Genomic DNA, 20,220 nt, shown 5'->3' with positions numbered 1-20,220 from the left:
TCTGCATCGGGTGCTCATGTCGCCTGCCTCTCTCTCTCGGCCTCAAAGGACAGGTCACCGTGACACGGCTCCTCTGATGGTGTATTTACTGCACACACACCAAACCTGCAGACCCTGGCAAAAAATTATAATCATCCACAAATAATTCAAATCCAAAGCTGCAGCGATGCAGGCGGGTCCTGGAGGCCAATAACAAAAAATAAAAAAAATAAATAAAAAACCTGTGAAGAATATCAGCAGCTAGACTTTCTCATCGTGTTGTCATGGTTACGGGTTCAGCGGGTTGTCATGGTCATCTCCCATCTGAGGTATAATTTGTAAGAAGCCAGAACGAGCTGAAGTCTTTTACAATCAGGAGAGAAGTAGTCGGGGCTGCGGAGAACAACACGATGGATGTTAACCTGCACAACAGCAGCAGAGGGGGTCAGAAATCCTGCAACCTGCAATTACAGTGTTGTACTTTTACTGCGTCTATTACTTCAAATGACGAAACACCATGAAGTTCACTTTTAATGTGAGAGGTAGAGACGCTGATTGGAAAGATGCGTTGTCCGTGTGTTTTGTTTTCACGACTTTAGGGAAACTGTACATCACACAGGTTTAAACACTAACACAGCAAACTGCTTTATGATTTACAGAATCACAACCTTCTCTGTGGAGGTATAATAACACGTTATGATATTCTACCACCAACTCATGAGTAATGTGAGCAAAATGTACTTAAAACATAAAGTACAAGTACAAAATGAGTTGTACTGTTACCTCTGCCAACGAGCTAATGTCTCATCTGTGTTTCTTTGCCTGTGTGAGTTTAATCCAAATAAAAACAGAGTATTTAAATACTCTGAGTATTTCTTCCACCTCTGATGAGTTTCTCCTGTGTTCTTGTTTTATGGTTTGATTCTAACCTGAGGGACATCCGTCCTGCAGGACACGTCCACTCCGTCAACACCTGGAAACACCAGAGGTCTTCAAACGTATGATCAGAGACATGAAAAAAAACTAAAAGCAGCAAAGTGCGTGATCTTTATTTCATATAACGTGAAGTGCTGCCCAGGTGGCACAAAAATGGCAGCAGAGCGATAAATACATAAGGCTCCTTTTTAACTAACAACAAAGTGGCTGCGTCTCGATCGTGGCTCTTCTGCCAGCGCACGAACAGAAACACCTGCAAATGATAAATGATAGAATTTATAAATAGATGAACCAGTTTCGTCTCCTTTACGTTCACCGACAGTCCGCCTGTGTCCGTGTAACACACCACCACCTGCCGGAACATTTCAAAATCAGCAGAGTGCAAGTCCATCTGTGAAAACCCCAAACTCTGATCCCAGAGGACAGAACCAGCGACCCCTGAGTGGAACGACGTGGTGAACGGCAGGATGTGCTACACAATTCAGAAACTTTCAAAAAATAAGAAACAAAAATAATGAATAATTGGATTTTACTTTTGATAATTCTAATATTTAAACTGTAAACTCTTAGTTTTTTTTTTTTTTTTTAACCTTAATCATATTTCTATTCAATATACCAAATAATAATAGAAGTATGATATGTACTGTATATTATATCTGTGTTTACAACAGTACAGGAACATCACATTGTTTTAAAAACCCCAGTAACCCTGTGTTTTACAGATCAGGCTCTCAGGCACCGCAGGTTTCTCCACCGATGTAATTCTACGCTGCTCGAGTCACATGTCTGCGACACCTAAACCAGGCCAGGTCCGCGGCTGGGTAACGATTACCTGCTGCGTGGAGGTTTGTTCACCAGTGCAGCAGAAACTAAACATCCTTCTCCCTACGTGTTGTGTTGCTGTGACTCTGCCGTCAAAGCTGGCGGCGGGTGGGGGGGGGGGCTGAGCTGCAGAGCTGCGTGTGGACTTTCTCAGATCTCCAGGGTTATGTCTCCCTCTAGGGGCCGGAGTGTTCTCATTCAGCCTTCGTCCCTGTGAGGCCTGAAGATTTTATCCTCATCGCCATGGAAGCGCCTGTGGTCGGTTACTGTCCGCTAACGATTCTGCAGCATCTTTGGCTTTGCAAAAGTTTAATCTCAGGTTTAAAGTCAGCAGATAAGAGTGCGTCTACTTCCGCGTACACACAGGTCCATGCTGCATGTGCACGTGTGTGTTTGTGTGTGTGTGTGTGTGTTTGTATATGAGTGTGTGCGTGTGCATGTGGAAGTCCTATGCCCAGTGAACCTGAGCTCCTGCCTTCGAGTGCCGCCTGGCCTCCATAATGGAGAAGGCCTCCTGCTCCTCGCTCATCTCCTTCAGCCTCTTCTCTTCCAGAAACGACACCAGAGAGTCCCTCATGTCCACCACCTCGATCATCTGCTGCAGGACTCGCTCCTCCTCCGCCTCCAGCTCCGGCGTCTTGTCTGCCGGACAAATACAAGCAACATATTTATAATAGTCACGCGTGAATGACGATGTAAAGACAACAATGATAACACGCTGGCTGGGTCTGTCACATCTGTTCGCTTCCTTTGTTTGTCATTTAGCAGGATTACTCACAATCTGCTGCACAGATACTGAAACTAAACCAGGTGGTCGGATGTGATACCGCTCAGGAAAGAACCGATTCAATGCTGGTGCCGTTCCAGGATGTTTTTTTTTCTTCTGTCGTTACTTTGAGAATGAATTAATGGATCTTGATGGAAAAAAATCTGACGTATTTATCTACGAGTGTCCAATTAGATGCAACTTGATTGAATTTAAGGGGCCAACAGTTAATATGAGGCTAAATCAGTCTGAGTTAATCAAATCAAGTGTTTTTTTTTTTTTAAGTGACTCCACTGAGGTTTGGCTCTTTAGTTAATCACACTGAGGGAGTTTGGGATTTAAGAGACGGTAACTTGAAAATAGCGATTTATTAGGAATTAGGGATTTTATTCCTCAGCTCTTAAACTGGCTCTAAATATCCACACGAGCGTCTGAATGTTTGAAACTGAAAAATGTGAACCTGACAAACTATAAATAGACTCGAGGAAATGCACAATCATCCCATAATGCAACACTCTCTGTAGGAGCCAGTGTTACATCGGTGCTCTCTTCATTAAGGAAAGACTATCTGGTGTTGGTTCTGAAAAACAGCCCTTGTACATAACACCACCATGGACAAGGGTCATGTTATATTCAGGGAAACAGTGTGATGTTTAAAATGCACAATGACTGTATTCAGTTCTCTAACTGCAGCGGAATCAAAAGGTCTCTTCAAGAGGCGTCGACAACTCGTGTTTTCATGAGCGCACAGAAAAACTACACACCATTCAGCTCCATGTACTTCCTGAGCTCCAACTCCAACATGCTCTGCTTGTCCTCCAGCTCCAGCTGTCGAGACCTGGGAGAACAAAAAACAAAAACAGACATCCGCTGAGTCACGTCGACACGGCCGCTCGCTTTAGAAGCGAGTCGTCGTAAAAAGGATGTACAGCAAATACAGTCCGACCGCGAGCTGAGAACAAACAACCCAGTGTTTTGAGGCGGATGTCTGATGTTGTGGACATTCTGGCCGCCGTGTCATTTCTACCACGCACAAAAGCCGCGTTGTGTTCCCGGTGTGACGAGAGAGGAGTTCACTGTGCACCGACTGTTTGAATTTACAAAGTGAGTCACTCACGCCACCATGAGGTCAGACTCCTCAGACACCAGCGCGTTCTTCTCGTGCACGAGTTGGATCCAATGCTCGATCATGTCGGGAGAGCCGCTGCTGCCTGGAAGAGGAAAAAAATACATCAACGGTAGAAAGACACGGCCCTTATTGTGTATTCAGTGTGTTTAACTTGTGACTTAAATGACGCAGGAGGCCTCAGGGCCTCCAGGAGCCGAGGCTTTCACAGTCAACCGAAATAAACAAGGCCCTTGATAATATCAGGGATTGGAAATCATGAATGTGCTGTTTACGTGTGGCTCTCACCAGCCTCGCCTCTCAGAGTCCTCTCCAGCACGACACCTTTATCCTCCAGATCCTTGAAGGTCACCTCGATCTCCTCCAGTCTCCTCTGGATGGACTGTAACCCACAAAAACAAGACCGAGAGCGTAAACAAACATTTGATTCATTGTGAAACTGCAGCGGGTCAGAGGTTAACCTTAACGAGAACATTAATGTATTTACATAACCGAACACCAACCTGTGCGTTGCGCAATCGCTGCAATTCACTCATCTTGGCTCGTCGATCCAGCGTCCTCATCTTCCTCAACTCCAGCTTCTCGGCCTCGACGGGGTCCGACGGCAGAGTCTGTGAGCAGAGGGTGACGTGTTAATGTCGTGAGTGTGACCGTGGTAAAATGTGAGATGACATCAGATCCATTCCTCTTCTTTTACCTTCTCATCATACAAGTCGATGTCATCTCGTTCAAACATGTCGTCCTCGTCCTCGTCATCGTCATCTCCATCGGCTCCCTCCTCTGAGGTGCTGTGCACGTGTCTGAATGTTGTTTCTGTGAACGAAGAACCCAGAGAGACTCAAAAACACTGCAACCATTCTATCTTCACTCAGGATTAAAAGGAAGTCCTCAACTCACCCGCTCTCCCTGGATGATTAACGAGGACACTGAGCCGGGTGTCTCTGCTGATCCTCGGGGAAGAGAGATTCCAGGGGGAAAACTTTGATCGTACTCTGTTCTGGCCGCTTCCCGGCATCTCTTTCCTCTTGAAGCAGCGGCGATTCCTCTTCTCCCGCATGTGGCCGGTGGTGCTGCTGCTCCAGTAGCCCTCCTCTTCCTGCCCATCCAGGCCCCCTGGTTTGGGAGGGCTCGGACCTCCTGCCGTCGCTGAGGAAGAGGAGCAGGAGGAGGATCCTCCGGGGGTCTCAGAGTCTGAGTCTGCGCTAAAACTTTGAAGATTCACCAGCAGGCTTTTCTCCTCGTCGGTGAGCTGCAGCTTCCGCAGCGATTGTTTCGGTCGGAAGTCGGGTGCGGCCTTAGAGGTCTCCTTCACAGGGGGCGCAGACGGGGGATTCTGTGGAGTTGAGGGGTTTAAAAGGTGGACTGTGCGAGGCTTCGCTATTGGAGGGGAGGGCTGCGGGGTGGTCTGCTGAGAGAGGCGGGGCTTGGGGACGGGGCAGGGCGCAGCGGGCGGACGCTCCTCTGACTCCTCCTCGGCGGGAGCTGCTACCTGGGCTTTAGATGGAGGATCCGCGGGAGTTTCTCCGGACTCTTCTTTGGATTCATGTTTGTGCTGCTCCTGCCCATCACAGATGTGCGACGCTGCACGTGAAGAGGGGACACAGTCCAACGTGTGCTCATACTCCTCGTCCGATGGAGACAGCGTGTAATCATCGCTGGAAAGACCGTTCTCATCGTTTGTCCCCTTGTCCACTCCTTTGCTGTCCTGCAGAGAGAGAGATCCCACATTGAATCAATTCATTCTTGATAAAGATTGTTGAACGAGAACATAAAACATTGCAGTCAAATTAAATGATCATGATAGAAACATCCCGGAATATCTAAAGGGGACTTTGATTTGCTGTGTTTGTCACTGCAGTAAAACAAGATCATTTAAGGAAGATGTAGAAAGGATTATTTAAAAGACTGTTGTATTTTTACTTCCGAACTAAACACAAACAACTATATACTTGCCAAAAATAAATAAATGATAGATACATGTCTCCTGCACAGCTGAAGAACAGTTCCTCTAGAAAAAGTGATTTATGTACAGGGGAAACAATATTATATTAAAAAAGTATGAGGTCAATTTGCTGCTTTTGTGAAATGTATGGTTCTGTCACAGAGAAGAGGAGGGGTGGGTTTTACTTGATGAACCCAACGATATGTTTATGAAAATAAAAAGGATGGAAGATTGTTGATGAGCCACAATAATAAAAGTTTTTAAAGAAAAGAAAAACCACAAATCACTAAAACAAACTCATCCACAGACGACGCACGCTCCGAAACAACACATTCTCATTATAGCGATGCACGGCGGCTGTGATGGAGTGAGCCCTGCAGGCCCCTGACATCGGACCAGGCGCCAGCGGGATGATACGTCGTGCAACCGGCAGATTGTGTAACATGAGCATTGTGAACACGAGGAGTCAACATGCAGTCTGGAGTCATCAGCGGCAGCAGAAGGGTTTTCTGCTCAGTGACCCACCTTACAAGATGGTTCAGCCCCGTTCACCAGCTCCAGATCTTCAGCGTGCAGCTCACAGTAAAACCTCCCTGAGGGGACGTCACAGACCGAGACAATGAGAGGAGTTGAAAAGTCAGAGGCAAGTTTTCTTAAATGATTAATCTCTTGTTAGTAGAAACGGGAGCCCACTTAAAAAGGGTCTGAAATTATTAATTGCACAAACATAAATAAATAAAGGGGGCGGCAGAAATTATTCTGGCTCTGAGGACGCTTAGGTGGAAATACAAGAAATACAAGTGATTCTGTGTAAGAATCCAGAAACCTGTTCATTTTATCAGCTTCACTACTTGTAAATGAGATATACGATTATCGATATGCTGGTAACAAATATTTAGCTTGTGTAGTATAGTACAGTGGTTATTTTACATTTGAACGATGCCACATGTAAACAGTCTAAACAGACACTAAGATATGTGCATTAGTTCATCTTAGTTTTTAATCAAACTGTGAAACTGACAGCACGATGAACAAATACACAAATCCTGCACTTCACCTCTTCAGGGACATTTTGTTTTTTCCGTCTTCAGTTGGACAGATATCATGATGTATCGCTACGTAATTTTCTTGCAATACATCGATGATCGCAGAATCGCGATATTACAGTAATCACGTGTGGTATTTTATTGTATCGTGAGGCCAAACAAGCGGCTACAAGAAATCACACCAAACACAGACACTCTGACAGTTCAGGCGACAAACTGAAAGGTTGTTGTGTTACTGAATAAATACGAGTCTCTACCTGTAGCCTGGTCGAAGGTGTACCCCCCCAGTCGGAGGGTGATGCTGCACTGGTGGCAGGTGAAGCAGCTCCGGTGGAAGAACTTGCCCTCGGCACTGATGCGCTCCAGCACGTAAACCCTTTGACCACAGAAGTAACACTCGTCACTGTTCGTCATCGACACACCGGCACCAGGCTCGGGAGCAGGAGCGGGAGCAGGCGTGGGACTGAGCTCAGGGGACACGGCAGGCACCAACGTCTGCGGGAAAAGATCACAAGGCCGGAAATGAAACCCAGCAAAACAAAATTAGCAAAACACAAGAAGAGAAGAATCAGGAGAAAGCTGCCACAGCTGAATTTGGAGCAGCAGAACAAAACTCACACTGTCCTCATCTCCCATCCTTCTGTTGCTCTCTCTTGTTGGTTTGTCTGCTGCCAGCTTCTCCTGCAGAGAACAAGCACAACAACTATTTACTACCGCATGACCTAGTTATGTGTTTAATCTGGAGCCACAAACCCAAACAGACACGGGAGTTACGGAGAACACACAACGAGGCCCCAGACGTGAACTCCAGCCGACGTGCCACAGTGTTTGAAAAACATCTTTATCTTCTTATTTGCTGTGTAAACAGTGAACTCCGGTCACAGTGGGCGTACCTTGCGTCTTTGCAGAGAGTTGTGCTTCAGCTTGCTCAGGAAAAAGACGGCCGACTGCGTCCGGGAGAGACTCAGAGATTTGGAAGACGGCAGGAAGCGTGCAGGGTCTGTCGCCATAGAAAATAAAAGAATGTCACTCGCATCAAAATTCAGTTTCATCTTCACATTAAAGTAGAGACAGACATCCTGCAGACATGTGAGCATCGCCACTGGCCTATTTACAGCTGTGCAAACAGCTGCCTGAGATATTCTAATCGTATCTCCCAGGTTCATCTTTCCCTGTTGGACACACATGTAAATAAATCTCATTTGTATTTTCTGCAGCCCCACAGCAGCAGAAGCTGAATTGAACTCAAAACCACATAAAAAAAACTCCTCAGCTGCTGCTCTGACCAACACTCCCACTCTTCCACTCAGTCAGATCAGGTAACCAGAGACAGACAGCTCCCTCCTGCCTGCACATCAGTCAGCGGATCCCGTGCAGAGCAGCACAGCATCACACAGCGTACAGTGCATCACACCCACTTCAGCTGCTTCCTCCAAACGCTGGGCTGCACATTTACGCTGCACAAACTCCTCACGCCTCAACGCGGCCGTGGAATCAATACCTCTGCCGCAAGACGCCGAGAGCAAATCCTCCTCCGGTGCAGGAATAGCAGATCCCTTTCAAGAGACGCCAGTCCCATCAGACCCTGATAAGCCAGCTCCGCACGGTGACTGCCTGCTCTGCTGTAGTGCAGGAGAGCAGCTCCACCAGCAGAGGCTGGATCTGTGCACGGCACTGGCCACTCAAGTCCAATGAATTCTGGGTAACGGGCTCTTAAAGAGACAGCTGTGATTTGCTCACTTCTCACTTCAGTGGGAGGACACCTGACATCTTTAAAGGCGGCGTTAATGCCACGCAGTGTCCTAGCAACCGAGTTATGTAAGATCAATGCTGCCGTCGCCACTAGAAACACAGCAGAAATTTAAACGTCATTAAAATTGTTTTAATTGGTGATTAATAATTCAGTTCTGTTTGTGAATCAACGTGTTTGTTTTGATTCGGTCCATTATTAATACTGTGATTAATGCCCGCCCCTTGTTAAATAGGTGACTCAGCCAATCAGAGCAGAGCTGCGTCGTCACAGTTCCGAGCTGCAGCTGGAGAGGAACAACTGCAGCGATGCTTTAAGATCCCGTGACACGGTCGGGTTTTGCAGCGCTCGTTAAAGTCGGACCAAATCTCTAACCAGCATGCATCGCGTTATGTCAGCGCTGCGGGGAGCCACGTAAAGGAAGCTCTCAAAAAAGGAGGAAATGGTTGCTCTGGTTTTGTCTTTGTAACACATACCCAGAGTTTTATCCTTCGCTGGCACGGTGAAGGCGTTCTTCACCTGGGTGAGGTAGAGCACCATGGATAACTTGTCTATCTGATTGCTGTTGGCCAAGTCGCTGGCAGACATGACGGGAGGGACGCCCAGCTCACTCTCCAGGACGCTGCAGGCCAGCTGGTTGTTGTGAGCAGCTCTGGACTCATCCAGGGAGCTCATGTCACTGTGGAGGAAATCAGAAGGAAGCGGCTATGTCAGGATGCAGACTGTGACGCTTCCTCGTGTGTTTACATCCGAGGCAAAAACACAAGAGGGAACTAAATATTGAAATCACAACGGAAAAATGTTTTTACTCGCAATGGAAAACACACATGAACCTCCACCAAGGGGGTTTTCACCACTGTCCGTTTGTGTGTCTGTTTATTCAAAAAGTACTTGGTGGAAAGGATGTGGTGTGAACTCATTCAATTCAGGTGCGGACTTAGATGAGGGGGTGGATCCCGGAACATTATTTTCACTCTTTTAACATTGTGAGAATGTTTTTTAGATATTTTCTTGTATTTCCCAGTGAAGTAATTAAAGGATTTTGATGAATCAGACATATTTAAAGGACTGATTTCTATAAATGTGTGTAATTTGAAAGGGACCAAGCGGCATCGTGTCTCATTGGCCGTGTCGTCAGCTCACGTCAGGGCAGCGACTCACATGAGCTCGGGTCTGAAGTGATGGATGAGAGCGCACAGAGCCAGGCCGGACCTCCAGGACTGAGTGAAATCTTTCACCTTCACGTGCTCATAACCGGCCGTGTGAGTCTGGCACCATTTCAACAACTCCTCAAAACCGTGGATTGAATCTGAAAATACAAACGCAGACATTCTATAAGACCCTTTTTTCACACTCATATAAAAAATGAGTAAACACCACGAAGACCAGCTGACCGTGACGCATGAAAGAAGACTTGTCCATCTGCTTCTTGCTCGATGGTTGGGATTTATCCACATCGTAAAGGTGCTGCACCTAAATTAAGCGATAGGTAGATTAGTCAAGATATTCAGAGAGCACAAGCTGATTAAAATAAACTGTCCCCCAGCTCAGAGTTCAACAAACAGCAGGTTTTATAAGTCCTATAAAAAATCGATTACTGTCATAATTGCGAATTAATATCGAGGCAAGGATGTGATAAATACCTGGTTGTTTAAATTTGTTGTCAACAAATTAAACAATCCCGAGTAAAAGAAACAGCTAATGAACAGGATCATACAAGAAGAGAATGAGACGTGATTCACATAAGACGAAAACGTATTTCCTCAGCAGCTAAAAGTCTGAATCTGCCACTCCAAGGAGGACATGTTTTAATCTGCACGAGTTTATTTGTTTGATAGTTGGCAGCATTACTCACAAACCACTCATCAGATTTCCATGGATTTTGTGGACGGGTGGGTCATGACCCCAAGGACAAACACATTTTCATTTATTCCTCAAAATGTTATTCATGGATCAATCTGGCATTTTATGAGTGTGTGACTTTGGTGCAGATCCAAATAAAAATCTGGATCAAAGTGAATGTGGTTTCACAAGGAGACAGAGGTCTGAGCTGAGCTTGTGTGGTGATTCAAATCTCTGTTGGGTAAATAAGGGATGACAGTCCTGACCTGGCCGGCGTGGATGGAGGAGAGGTTGATCCTCTGGTAACGTGTTTTGGGGTTGATGCTGTACCCAGCGTAGTTTTTGCTGGTGTTTTCCGGCGTGGTCTGCGACAGGAGCTGGTAAACGCTTTCTCTGCACAGTTAAGAAATGGAAACATGAAGTAGGATCCAGGCACAGCTGCAGATCAACCATTAATCATCACTCACAGTCGAGGACGGGATTGTGTAACTTGATGAGTTCTGAGATTACTCAATTGGCTCATGTTTCTGATTTCACACAAGATAAAGAGAACTGAAGTAAAACTGACAGACTGGTTTTGTCAAGTTAAATATCGTAAGCTTAAAATTTTCATGTTTTTACACGTAGACATTTATTTTTTCAAACGCCAGAAGCCCAGAGTCACATCAGGGAACTATGCTGGAATACTTTTAATGGCCATGCAATCAAAACAACTATTCATCAAATTAATTATCTCAGGGTGGGAGGTGTTGCTGATGAGGAGATCCACAGAGACACTGATTCATTTTGGCACTTTATGTTAATAGTCTTCAAGGTAACAAGTTGAATTTAAGCTTTTTATTAATTTCCATCGCCGTTCCCACAGACAAGCTGAGTGGACTGAGATAAATGAGTTAGTTATCAGCTCCATGTTGCTCTCGTGTGTAGTTTAATTACAGCGTATGGTTGAGAAAGAACTACAGAACACGGAGACGCTAAAAACTATGATGTGTGCCTCTAAAACAGACGCAGCTTCAGATGAACGTTAAAAACATACCTAAACATATTTATGACTTTTTAAGGCCTTAAATTCAGATTGTTGAAGTTGGTTCTTCTGCAAAAAACATACCTGAAAAACGAATCTGTCCAAATCCTTACTTCAGTTATACTTCAGCCAAACCCCAGTACTAATAACACAACATGAGAATTTCACTGTACAGAAAACTGATGAGAATACTTTCACTTCTTCTCGTAAAGTAAGTAAAGTTTATTTAGTACAAGCACCTCTCCATACTGCTCCATACGAATTAAAATATCCGGTTTTTTAACGCTACATCGCACAAAATGAGAAACAGGCCAACGTGAATAAATTAGTTTTCATCTCTCGGTTAGTGGCTCATTTATTGAGTTAGCAGCAGCAGCAGTCAGTGTAGGTGGTGAGAAGGAGGCTGCGGCTACATCACGAAACCTGCTGCGTTCCTCACGAAACCCGATCCGTCTGCATTGTGCACGGTCGAGTGAAACTTGCTCACCGCTCAGCCAGGACCTTGAGGTGTGGGACTCTCATTCCCCAGCTTCTCACCATCCACGCGGTGTCAAAAGCAGCCAGGAAGCCACGAGCTATGCCTGTTCCCAGAGGCCAGAAAGGCTGCAGAGAGAAAAAGAGAGAGAGAGAACACAGTGAGACGATCTCACCGTTAAGTGGAGCAGCAGGGACACTGGAAGTCAGACTGAGCTGCTCGTGCTGAGAGAAAAATCTATATATCGTGCCGTTATATTCAAGAAGAGTATTGTATCTGCTGAATAAATCCACAAACATCTGTCTGACATCTCGTGAAGCGCTGCAGTGTCGAGTTTGGTGCTGGGCAGTGGGACTTGAACATGTCTTCTCCTAGGTCCTCAGATGAACTACAGCAGCGGTTGACACCTGGGTCAAACCACGGCTCAGAATCGCCACCAGATTGTTTTTTATTTCATCGTATCGACACAGACTGAGCCGCAACATTCATAGAAACGCTTCCTGTTTGTTAATTTGTCTTCAGAGTAAAATCTCGTGGTTTTGTTGCTGCAATTCTTTACACTGAGCTGAATTACAGAGCTTTTATTTTGAAAAGTGATGCATGAATTAAAAAAAAAACCAAACAAGTAATTAAGTACGTGAGCTATAAACTCTTCACTGCAGATAAACCAGGCAGGATGAACACAAAGTTTTCTAACTTCACTCTGCACTAAAGTCTGTTCATAAAAATCTCTTCCCTCTTTGAGGAGGAATAATTCTGAAGCAGCGTCAACACAGGAAGAGAACACAACATCACAAACAGACGTCGCCCCCCCCCCCCCTACCTCCACCAGACAATCTCCCACAAGCCCCATCAACAGCTTCCTCCCCTTCCTCTCCCTGACGAGGGAGGCGTTCTCAGCGCGGTGCATGCAGGTGAAGTCGAACATGGCCACGTCCGGATTGCCCGCTGGGCTCTTAGCAAAATGGAGGTCGGGCAGTTCTGTGGAGAAGTGGGCCGCATCATGGGCGTAACGGTTCAAAGCCTCCCTGTCCACGTTCGCCGGAGCCAGCAGCTCCTCTGCGTCACTGAAGTCCTGCAGAGACACAGCGAGAGGTGCTTTCTGATGAGTGACAACGTCTTACGCTTGGTTTGTTTTGTTGGGCCTCGGCTGCGGACAGAGACAGAGGAGCTGATGGACGGTTTGTCTCTTCGCACTCCGAGCTCCCGCGTGGCCGTTCCATCCATCTAGTTTGTTTCTTTTTTCAATATGAGTGATGCAGCGGGAGCCAATAAGAGCCACACTTTTTTCCTCGGTAATGGATGTGTTGTTCTCACCTGTTTAATGACCCCCTTCTTCAGCAGGCTCTTCTTCTTGGCAGTCATGACAAAGTAGTGGGTGTCGTCTTTGTAGTAGACGATGTTCTCCAGATCAATGCCTGGAATGGAAAAAATAAAGAGAGCAGAGGAGGAGAGACGATTTGCAGCTTTATTGCCAATTCATTTGACCTGTTTTCATTTATTCATCTACTGGTTTTACTGGTTTTACGATGGGGCGTAGATTGGTGTATGAGCAGCGAGGACGAGAGTGAAAGGAAAACTAATTCAAATGATCGGGGTTATAAAGGTCAGTCGTGATTCCTGTAAAGTTATTTCAGGATCAAAGTGCAGCAGATTCGGGGGGAGAAGTGCATCATGGGTTGACGCTGTCACAGGAAATTAGCCAAAGATTGGAACACAACACGTCACGTTGAACCCGAGAGTGTGAACGCTCATTTCCTGCCTGGAGGGGTCGTGTCCGGCGCGGCTCAACAGGGCGAAAATCAAACGCAAATGGAAGCACTCCTGTATTCCTAATAGAAAATGTCACGGTTCAGTGAATTTGCTTCGTAATTCATGTTTCACTTAGTGGAAGCTGTGTTATCAAAACACATCGATCTGAAGCGGATGACTTCAACTTGTCCTCGTTCGTTCAACACGACTGCAGATGTTACCGATGTGGATTCCTACCCGTCTCCGTGAGCAGATCCTGGAAGAACTTCTGGTTGTAGATGCGCGCCACGCCGCTGATCTCTGGCACCTGGGCCTCGGCCGGCGTGTTGCTGTTGATGAAGTTGGCCGTGATGCCGATAGCCAGCTTTCCTCTGAGCTCCTTGTGTTTAAAACCTGAGAATTCGGGAAAGAAGAAAGAGAGGAAACTCTTTATTGAATAAGAAAAGAGTTGTATGGTGCTTACCCTGTAGGAAGTGTTAAACTGAAGTCCTGAATATTGTACGTGTCATCATTCTACTTATAGGACCCTCAAGCATGACAGTTTGTGGCCGGAAGACACTTCCTCTTCTTCGCTGCTCTAAAAACAGCACAGATTTATCTAAGTGAAACGAATATACTTCAAAGACGTCAGATCAGTATTTTAATAACTTGCATTTTCATAGTAAGGACTTCACTTTTATACTTATTTCCATTACGTGCTTTACTTTTTATGAACCTGTAAATAACTTAACAAAAATCTAGAATGTCTCCACACACCCACTTGGTTCGGATGAAAAATAAGCGTGTTTACCACTTCTTTATTTCACTATTACTTTTTAACCGGATCTGCAGAATGTTTTTGTTTTGGCGGCGGAGAAAAAGCGATTTCCAGGAAGTCTGATCGGTATTTAGATTTGTGAAACTGCCAATGCCCCGCCCGAGATTTTCAGCAGCATCAGAGGTATTTCTGGTTTTGGAATCACAACAGAAGAAACTGAGACATTCTTTTTGTCTCACCATCAGGGACAAATCTGCCTCCTCCTGCAGAGATGAAGACGTCGAACTGGAAGGTTGCAGCAGGATGAGACGCAGGCTGCAGCTTGGCCATCCAACCTGTCAGAAACACAACAATCTTTAATGTCTCCTGCACCTGAGCGGGTTTTATGACAACATATCAGAGCTTTCCACAGGAACAACAACTGCTGATGATGATGATGTCCTGAGCAGAACGAGTGTGGAGAGGGATCGCTGGTTTGGAAATGTCAAGTACCGTTTTCCCCTGAGGGCTCAATCAAGCCGTGGAACTCCACTCCAGTGTGCACCTCCACCCCGAGCAGCAGGGACACCTTCAATAAAACCAACTGCAGCTGACGGATGCCTGAAAACACACATGATGAGGTGGGATCATGTTAATGCAATAAGGTTTAGTTTCTTATAAATTCCCTAAACTATTTAACATGACACGTGTACATAAATTAATATTCCTCATTCTCTAAAAACCGCCGCCTCTGTCAGACACGTACATGCTGCCATTAAAATAGAAGTGGCAGAAAAGTTGGAGATACATTTTCAGGATTAATCAGCTAATGGAACAATCATTAATCAACTGATCGTTTCTCTGAGCGGCCCCCGGAGCCGGCTGACAGAACAGAACAGTCCATAAAGCAGCGTCATTAGTCACGCACTGATGTGATCCAGAGAGCCGGTGCAGAATTTGCCGTAGAACTTCTTGGCTCCGAGCCCGCGGAGGTCGTAGATGGTGAAGGGCCACAGGTGGAGAACATTGTTCCTGGTGAACGACTCTCTCTTCTCCAGCACCACCACCTGAGCCCCGAGCAGGGACAGCTCGATGGCCGTCCTCAGCCCACATGGTCCGGCACCCAACACGAGACACTGAGGGAGAGGAGGAGGACATGAAACGATGCCAGTCGGAGAATGACAAAATGTTTTTATATCCTCCTGCGGGGCAATGAGACTGAAGAGAAACTGGAGCCATGGGATGACTCAGGATTCTAAAAAAAGGCTTAATATTGAGTGACGGTAAAACAAATTAACGCAGGAACGGCCTCCAAAGGAAAATGATAATTTAAAAATGATGAAAATGTATCTAAATCTGACCAGCAGCAAAAAAAACACAAAAAATGATACACAGGCTTTTATGTTTCTTTTGTGTTTGCAAGTTTATGCAAAAACTACCCAACGGGTTTCTATGAAACTCCGTGGAAGGATGTGGTTTAGCTCTGAGAAGAACTAATTCAAATCTGCTGCAAATCGGGGGCAGATCCGAAACAACATGTTCTCTGGTATCTTAGGGGGTCGGTGTCAGTAGGTTTGTGCATTCTTGGGCAGATCCAAATAAATAATGTGGCTCTAGTGGATTTAAATGTGCTTTCATAAGGAGCGCAGACTTTTTTCAGCTGAGGTACAGTGACTCAATCCAAAACTCAATCAGGTTTAACTCGTTTAACTGAGTGATACTAATTTGTGACTGTGCAATTCAATGTGCAACCTGGTTACACTGAATATATTATTTTATTCTATCTAGATTTTTAGATTTCCTTTATATTGCATGTTTTACTTTTATGTCGTCAAAATTCAGTAAAACCTTCAGGAAAAGTTAAATCTTCATGAAAATAAGATGATTTAAGTCGAATATTTTCAAACTAAAAAGGCAAAAAGTAAAGGTTTGAATTCTACTTCTGGAAAATAACATAAAACATTAGAGACTCTGTGTTTTTCCCGTTACCTTGTTTTGGGTGCAGGCTTTTCCCTGCTGGTAATCTGCGTGAGACGCCCTCTTGTCCAGCTTTGTCCACAGAGCTTTGGCCTTCCAGTAATTCAGCCTCTCCTTTAAACTGATGTAGAAGGTCCTGAAGTCTCTGGGGTTGACGTCCAGCTGCTTGCAGAGCTCAGCAAAGTGGTGCCTCACGTCCTTACAGGTCTGGGCTTTGACGAAGAGGTCAAACGTTGCATGTGAAGGGTTGACAGGGTCCTGGCTCGCCATGGTGGAGGAGGGACAGTGGACGGGGGGGGGTCCGTCGGTCTCTGGGTTTGTACCTTAACTGTGGGAGAGGAGGTTAAATCATAATATTAGAGATGTGATACTCTGTGGAAATGGGGAAGCTTTACTGCATTTCGTTGCTTTGTACTTGTGACATGTGCAATGACAGTAAAGTTGAATCTAATCTAATCTACTTGTTGTTCCTGCTGTCGTCATTTCTAGAGGTGGTCCAGTCCTGTGAGTCTTCTACCTACGGTGCTGCGCTTGATCTCTTCCTCGTGCTCTCTAATTATAGTCCTGATGTATGTTGGAGACTTCAGGTCACCTGGTTGGCTGAGTCATTACCAACTTCCCCCATTGTGATGTCTGAGACTCGTGTTATCTTTTCTGCTTTACGAGCCAGCCGCCCGCTCACAGCTGATGAGTCACTCTCGCACACTGCCTCGGGACGTGCGTCTGTCGTTTGCTTCAGTCGGCCAGACAGTTTAACAAAAAACACATGGCTGGAAGCAACAGTGAGAAACTTTTTCCACATGTTTGGGCTGAAACAACTGTCGTGTATCACTTCAGACACAAAACGATCTGCTGGGTGATTCGATTAAGACGACTGGCCAATTAATTAATTAAAAATATCTCGTAGACAAACGTACGCAGAGAGCTGATGCTCAATGTGTTGAATATGATAGAGATTCAGGAGGCGGAGCCCAAGATGTCGCACCTTGTTATGAAGCAAACTGGGATATGTGGATACGGATTATACAAATAAAATACAGTGCAGTATGGAGTACAGATAATAAATGTACAAATACATTAAAATGTACTTAAAATGTACCCAAGTGTAGCAACAAAGTAAATGTACTTTGATACATGCAACCAGGGGATGGAACAACATTTTTTTGTAAATCCACAGTCGAACTGTTCTAATGTGTCAGAGACAGTTTAAAGTCTAATCTTTAAATCAACATTACCACAATAACAGCTCTGTTCAAAGACTTAAGGACACACAAAGACTTACACACACCTCCAGATGTCAACAGTCTCAGACTTTAGCACCACGCTGTATATTCACCGTGTTCTAACACCTCAGCGGCCGCAACACAAGAGACGCTCAGACACTCACACGGCGTGTCAGTGTGAAATGTGTGCGTTGTGCTGTCGCTGACATTTCCTGTAACAATGTAATCGCTTCCTGATGACAGCCGAACACTAACCGCAGCTCCCCTCTGCTGCTCATGCTGCAGCTTTTGCACTTCATCTGAGACGCAGTCTATAATTACAGTCGCACGCCGCTGCAACGTGTGTTTGCATGACTCTGCTTGCATGTGTGTGTGTGTGTGTGTGTGTAAGTGTGAACATGATGGAAACTGCATCGAAACTGTTATTAAGTCCAACATTCCTCCCTCGCATTTACCAAGCTAACGTTGTTTGTAGATGTTCAATGAAAAAGAAGCTGAAAATCTTCCCTCTTTCCCCCGTTTTCTGTTTTTCATCCTGTTGTATATGGTTCTGATTGTTTAAATTATAACCTGCGTTAAACCCACATGCAGCGACTCAGGAGGTGTGTTTGATGAATCTCCATGGAAACCCAAATGGCAACGACCTGAGACAATGGCTCCGACAATAAACGCTGACGCTCGGGTGAACTCAATCCATCGTTGATGCTAGCAACATATCTAACGAGCTAAAATAGAGACATGTAGAAATTCAGATCATTACCTCCTCCCATGACGTTTTGTTTTCATCCCTGACATATAAATACTTTTTATGATAATACACAAACGTTTACGTTCAGTGGCTTTGAACTTTTTGGTCTGGATGCAAGAACTTATTAGATTTTTTTTAAAGACATTTTCCCCGACAATAATTGACAGATCTTGATCATCTAGGGAACCGTTTCTTGAATTTAAGCCTCTGCAGAGGTTTGGCTCTACTGAGTCATTCTGCTTTTATATGTATATATATACACTGGTGCGTTATATACAGTATATATATATATATATATATATATATATATATATATATATATATATATATATATATATAAAACGCACCAGTGTATATATATATAATGATTCAAGTCCAACATTTGTCCCATCGTTGAAATCATTAATCCAAACTTGCGTCGAGGTAAAAGTCTCCTAACTGGGCTGTAAATGGAGCCAGCGATAAGAAATCATTTATCAAGTATGAGGAGGCCTGTGAACACATGACAAGCTGTCTACTGAAAAACTAAAAATACCTCAGACGACCACCCCGACACTTTCATCTCGCTCTGAAGGAAGTGGCCGTATTGGTACAGTGATGTATTTATACCCAGGCTATATTTTCTGTGTGAACCAGCTTGAAAAAAAAACACACAACAGTACAAACTAGTCTCCAGTGGTTGGAACACAAGTGGTAAAAACAACATGGTCGTACTTATTGAACGTCGTCACACAGACACACACACAGAGTCAACATCATCAGAGTGTCGTTAAGCAAGAGGAGGAGGATGAGCAGGGGCAGACAAGCTGCAGCAGGAATGTGTTGAACAGGATCAAACAGAAACCACCAGGACTGAAAGTTGAATTCAGCAGATTCCCCTCAGAGCCTCGGGTTCATCGATGGGACTGACCCAACTAATTATTAACATGTGAACACTGATCTCCAGCCAGACACACACACACACACACACACACACACACACACACACACACACACACACACAGAGTGATGGAGGGAAGAGGGGACAGAAAAAAGAAAGAGAAGTAACTTCCTGGACTTGTCTGTCTCTAACAGACCTTTACAACATGTGGGAGATCACAATGATAGGAAGCTGAGACATGATGAGGAAGATGTGGTGCTGATCATCACACACACACACACACACACACACACACACACACACACACACACACACACAGGGGTGCGTTTTAAACAATGGAGGAACTGAGAGCAGAAACAACTTCAACACAAACCTGCACCACAAACATCATCTGAGTGGAGACACACGGACTTTACCTCTCGTGGGTTCCAGCTGTGTCCGGGTCCACGGTGAGTCCTCCTGTGTTTACAGACGAGAAGAGTCACGCGCTGCTTCACCTGCGGGTCTACGGCGCGCGAGACCAACTCTCAGCCGCTTCCGGGACTTTCTGGTCCAACGCGCAGCGCGAGAGCGGCGCACGTGACGAGGGGAGGGGAGGGCAGGTGTGTGTGTGTGTGTGTGTGTGTGTGTGTGTGTGTGTGTGTGTGTGTGTGTGTGTGTGTACTACTACTTTATTTTAATGATTATTAATTTAATAATACAATATAATATATTTATATATATATTTTTGACACTATTACCTATAATTGATTATTTGGATTATTAGTCCTACTCTTATTTGTATTAGTATTATTATTATTGATCCTATTATTCATATTACAGCCATAACAGACAACATGTTTTTAAGAATGACATGTTTCATACATCAGGTAATGATATCAGATAAAATACATCTGTAAAAACCTAGATGGAATCAACGGTGTAAAGTTTTGGTGAAGTATTATATTATTAAGTACTTTTACTGAATATTATACTTTGAAACACTGGGCTTAATTAAATGGTGGTATTTCCACCTGTCTTCTAACTTGAGTAAATTATTTCACTTGCAAATATATTGAGTATATATTAGTCAGTTAGTGATATATTGTTATACATAGTTTTTAAATAACCAGAATGGTCGAACAGAGGTTCTTGTATTGCAGGGATATTCAAATGTCACATGATCATGTATAACGTGCAGAACCGATGAAATGATG

The 20,220-nt window shown here is 44.8% G+C and overlaps 1 protein-coding gene across 3 annotated transcripts; it reads right to left on the bottom strand.

Moving 5' to 3' along the window:
• Nucleotides 1-1,012: 1,012 nt before the first annotated feature.
• On the bottom strand, nucleotides 1,013-19,594 carry mical1 (microtubule associated monooxygenase, calponin and LIM domain containing 1). Of its 3 annotated transcripts, none has more exons than XM_069526690.1 (24): nucleotides 19,441-19,594; nucleotides 16,186-16,501; nucleotides 15,125-15,332; nucleotides 14,710-14,817; nucleotides 14,457-14,552; nucleotides 13,698-13,853; nucleotides 13,026-13,126; nucleotides 12,532-12,783; nucleotides 11,721-11,836; nucleotides 10,476-10,602; nucleotides 9,762-9,840; nucleotides 9,529-9,676; nucleotides 8,844-9,046; nucleotides 7,511-7,617; nucleotides 7,236-7,298; nucleotides 6,875-7,112; nucleotides 6,097-6,164; nucleotides 4,527-5,334; nucleotides 4,327-4,442; nucleotides 4,133-4,240; nucleotides 3,918-4,011; nucleotides 3,621-3,714; nucleotides 3,268-3,341; nucleotides 1,013-2,379 (listed from the first exon to the last, which is right to left on the bottom strand). In XM_069526690.1, exons 2-24 carry the CDS (start codon nucleotides 16,441-16,443, stop codon nucleotides 2,186-2,188), a joined length of 3,816 nt encoding a protein of 1,271 aa, XP_069382791.1. In that variant the 5' UTR covers nucleotides 16,444-16,501; nucleotides 19,441-19,594; the 3' UTR covers nucleotides 1,013-2,185. The 3 variants fall into 3 exon arrangements, with proteins under 3 accessions (XP_069382791.1, XP_069382793.1, XP_069382792.1); XM_069526692.1 differs by lacking the exon at nucleotides 19,441-19,594 and adding an exon at nucleotides 17,462-17,692; XM_069526691.1 differs by lacking the exon at nucleotides 19,441-19,594 and adding an exon at nucleotides 17,456-17,610.
• Nucleotides 19,595-20,220: the final 626 nt, after the last annotated feature.

The sequence above is a fragment of the Paralichthys olivaceus genome, chromosome 6 (genome assembly GCF_024713975.1).
Source record: "Paralichthys olivaceus isolate ysfri-2021 chromosome 6, ASM2471397v2, whole genome shotgun sequence".
In the NCBI taxonomy this organism is placed as follows: Eukaryota; Metazoa; Chordata; class Actinopteri; order Pleuronectiformes; family Paralichthyidae; genus Paralichthys; species Paralichthys olivaceus.
Note: the sequence above shows the minus strand (reverse complement) of the source record. Positions and strands in the feature narration are given on the sequence as shown.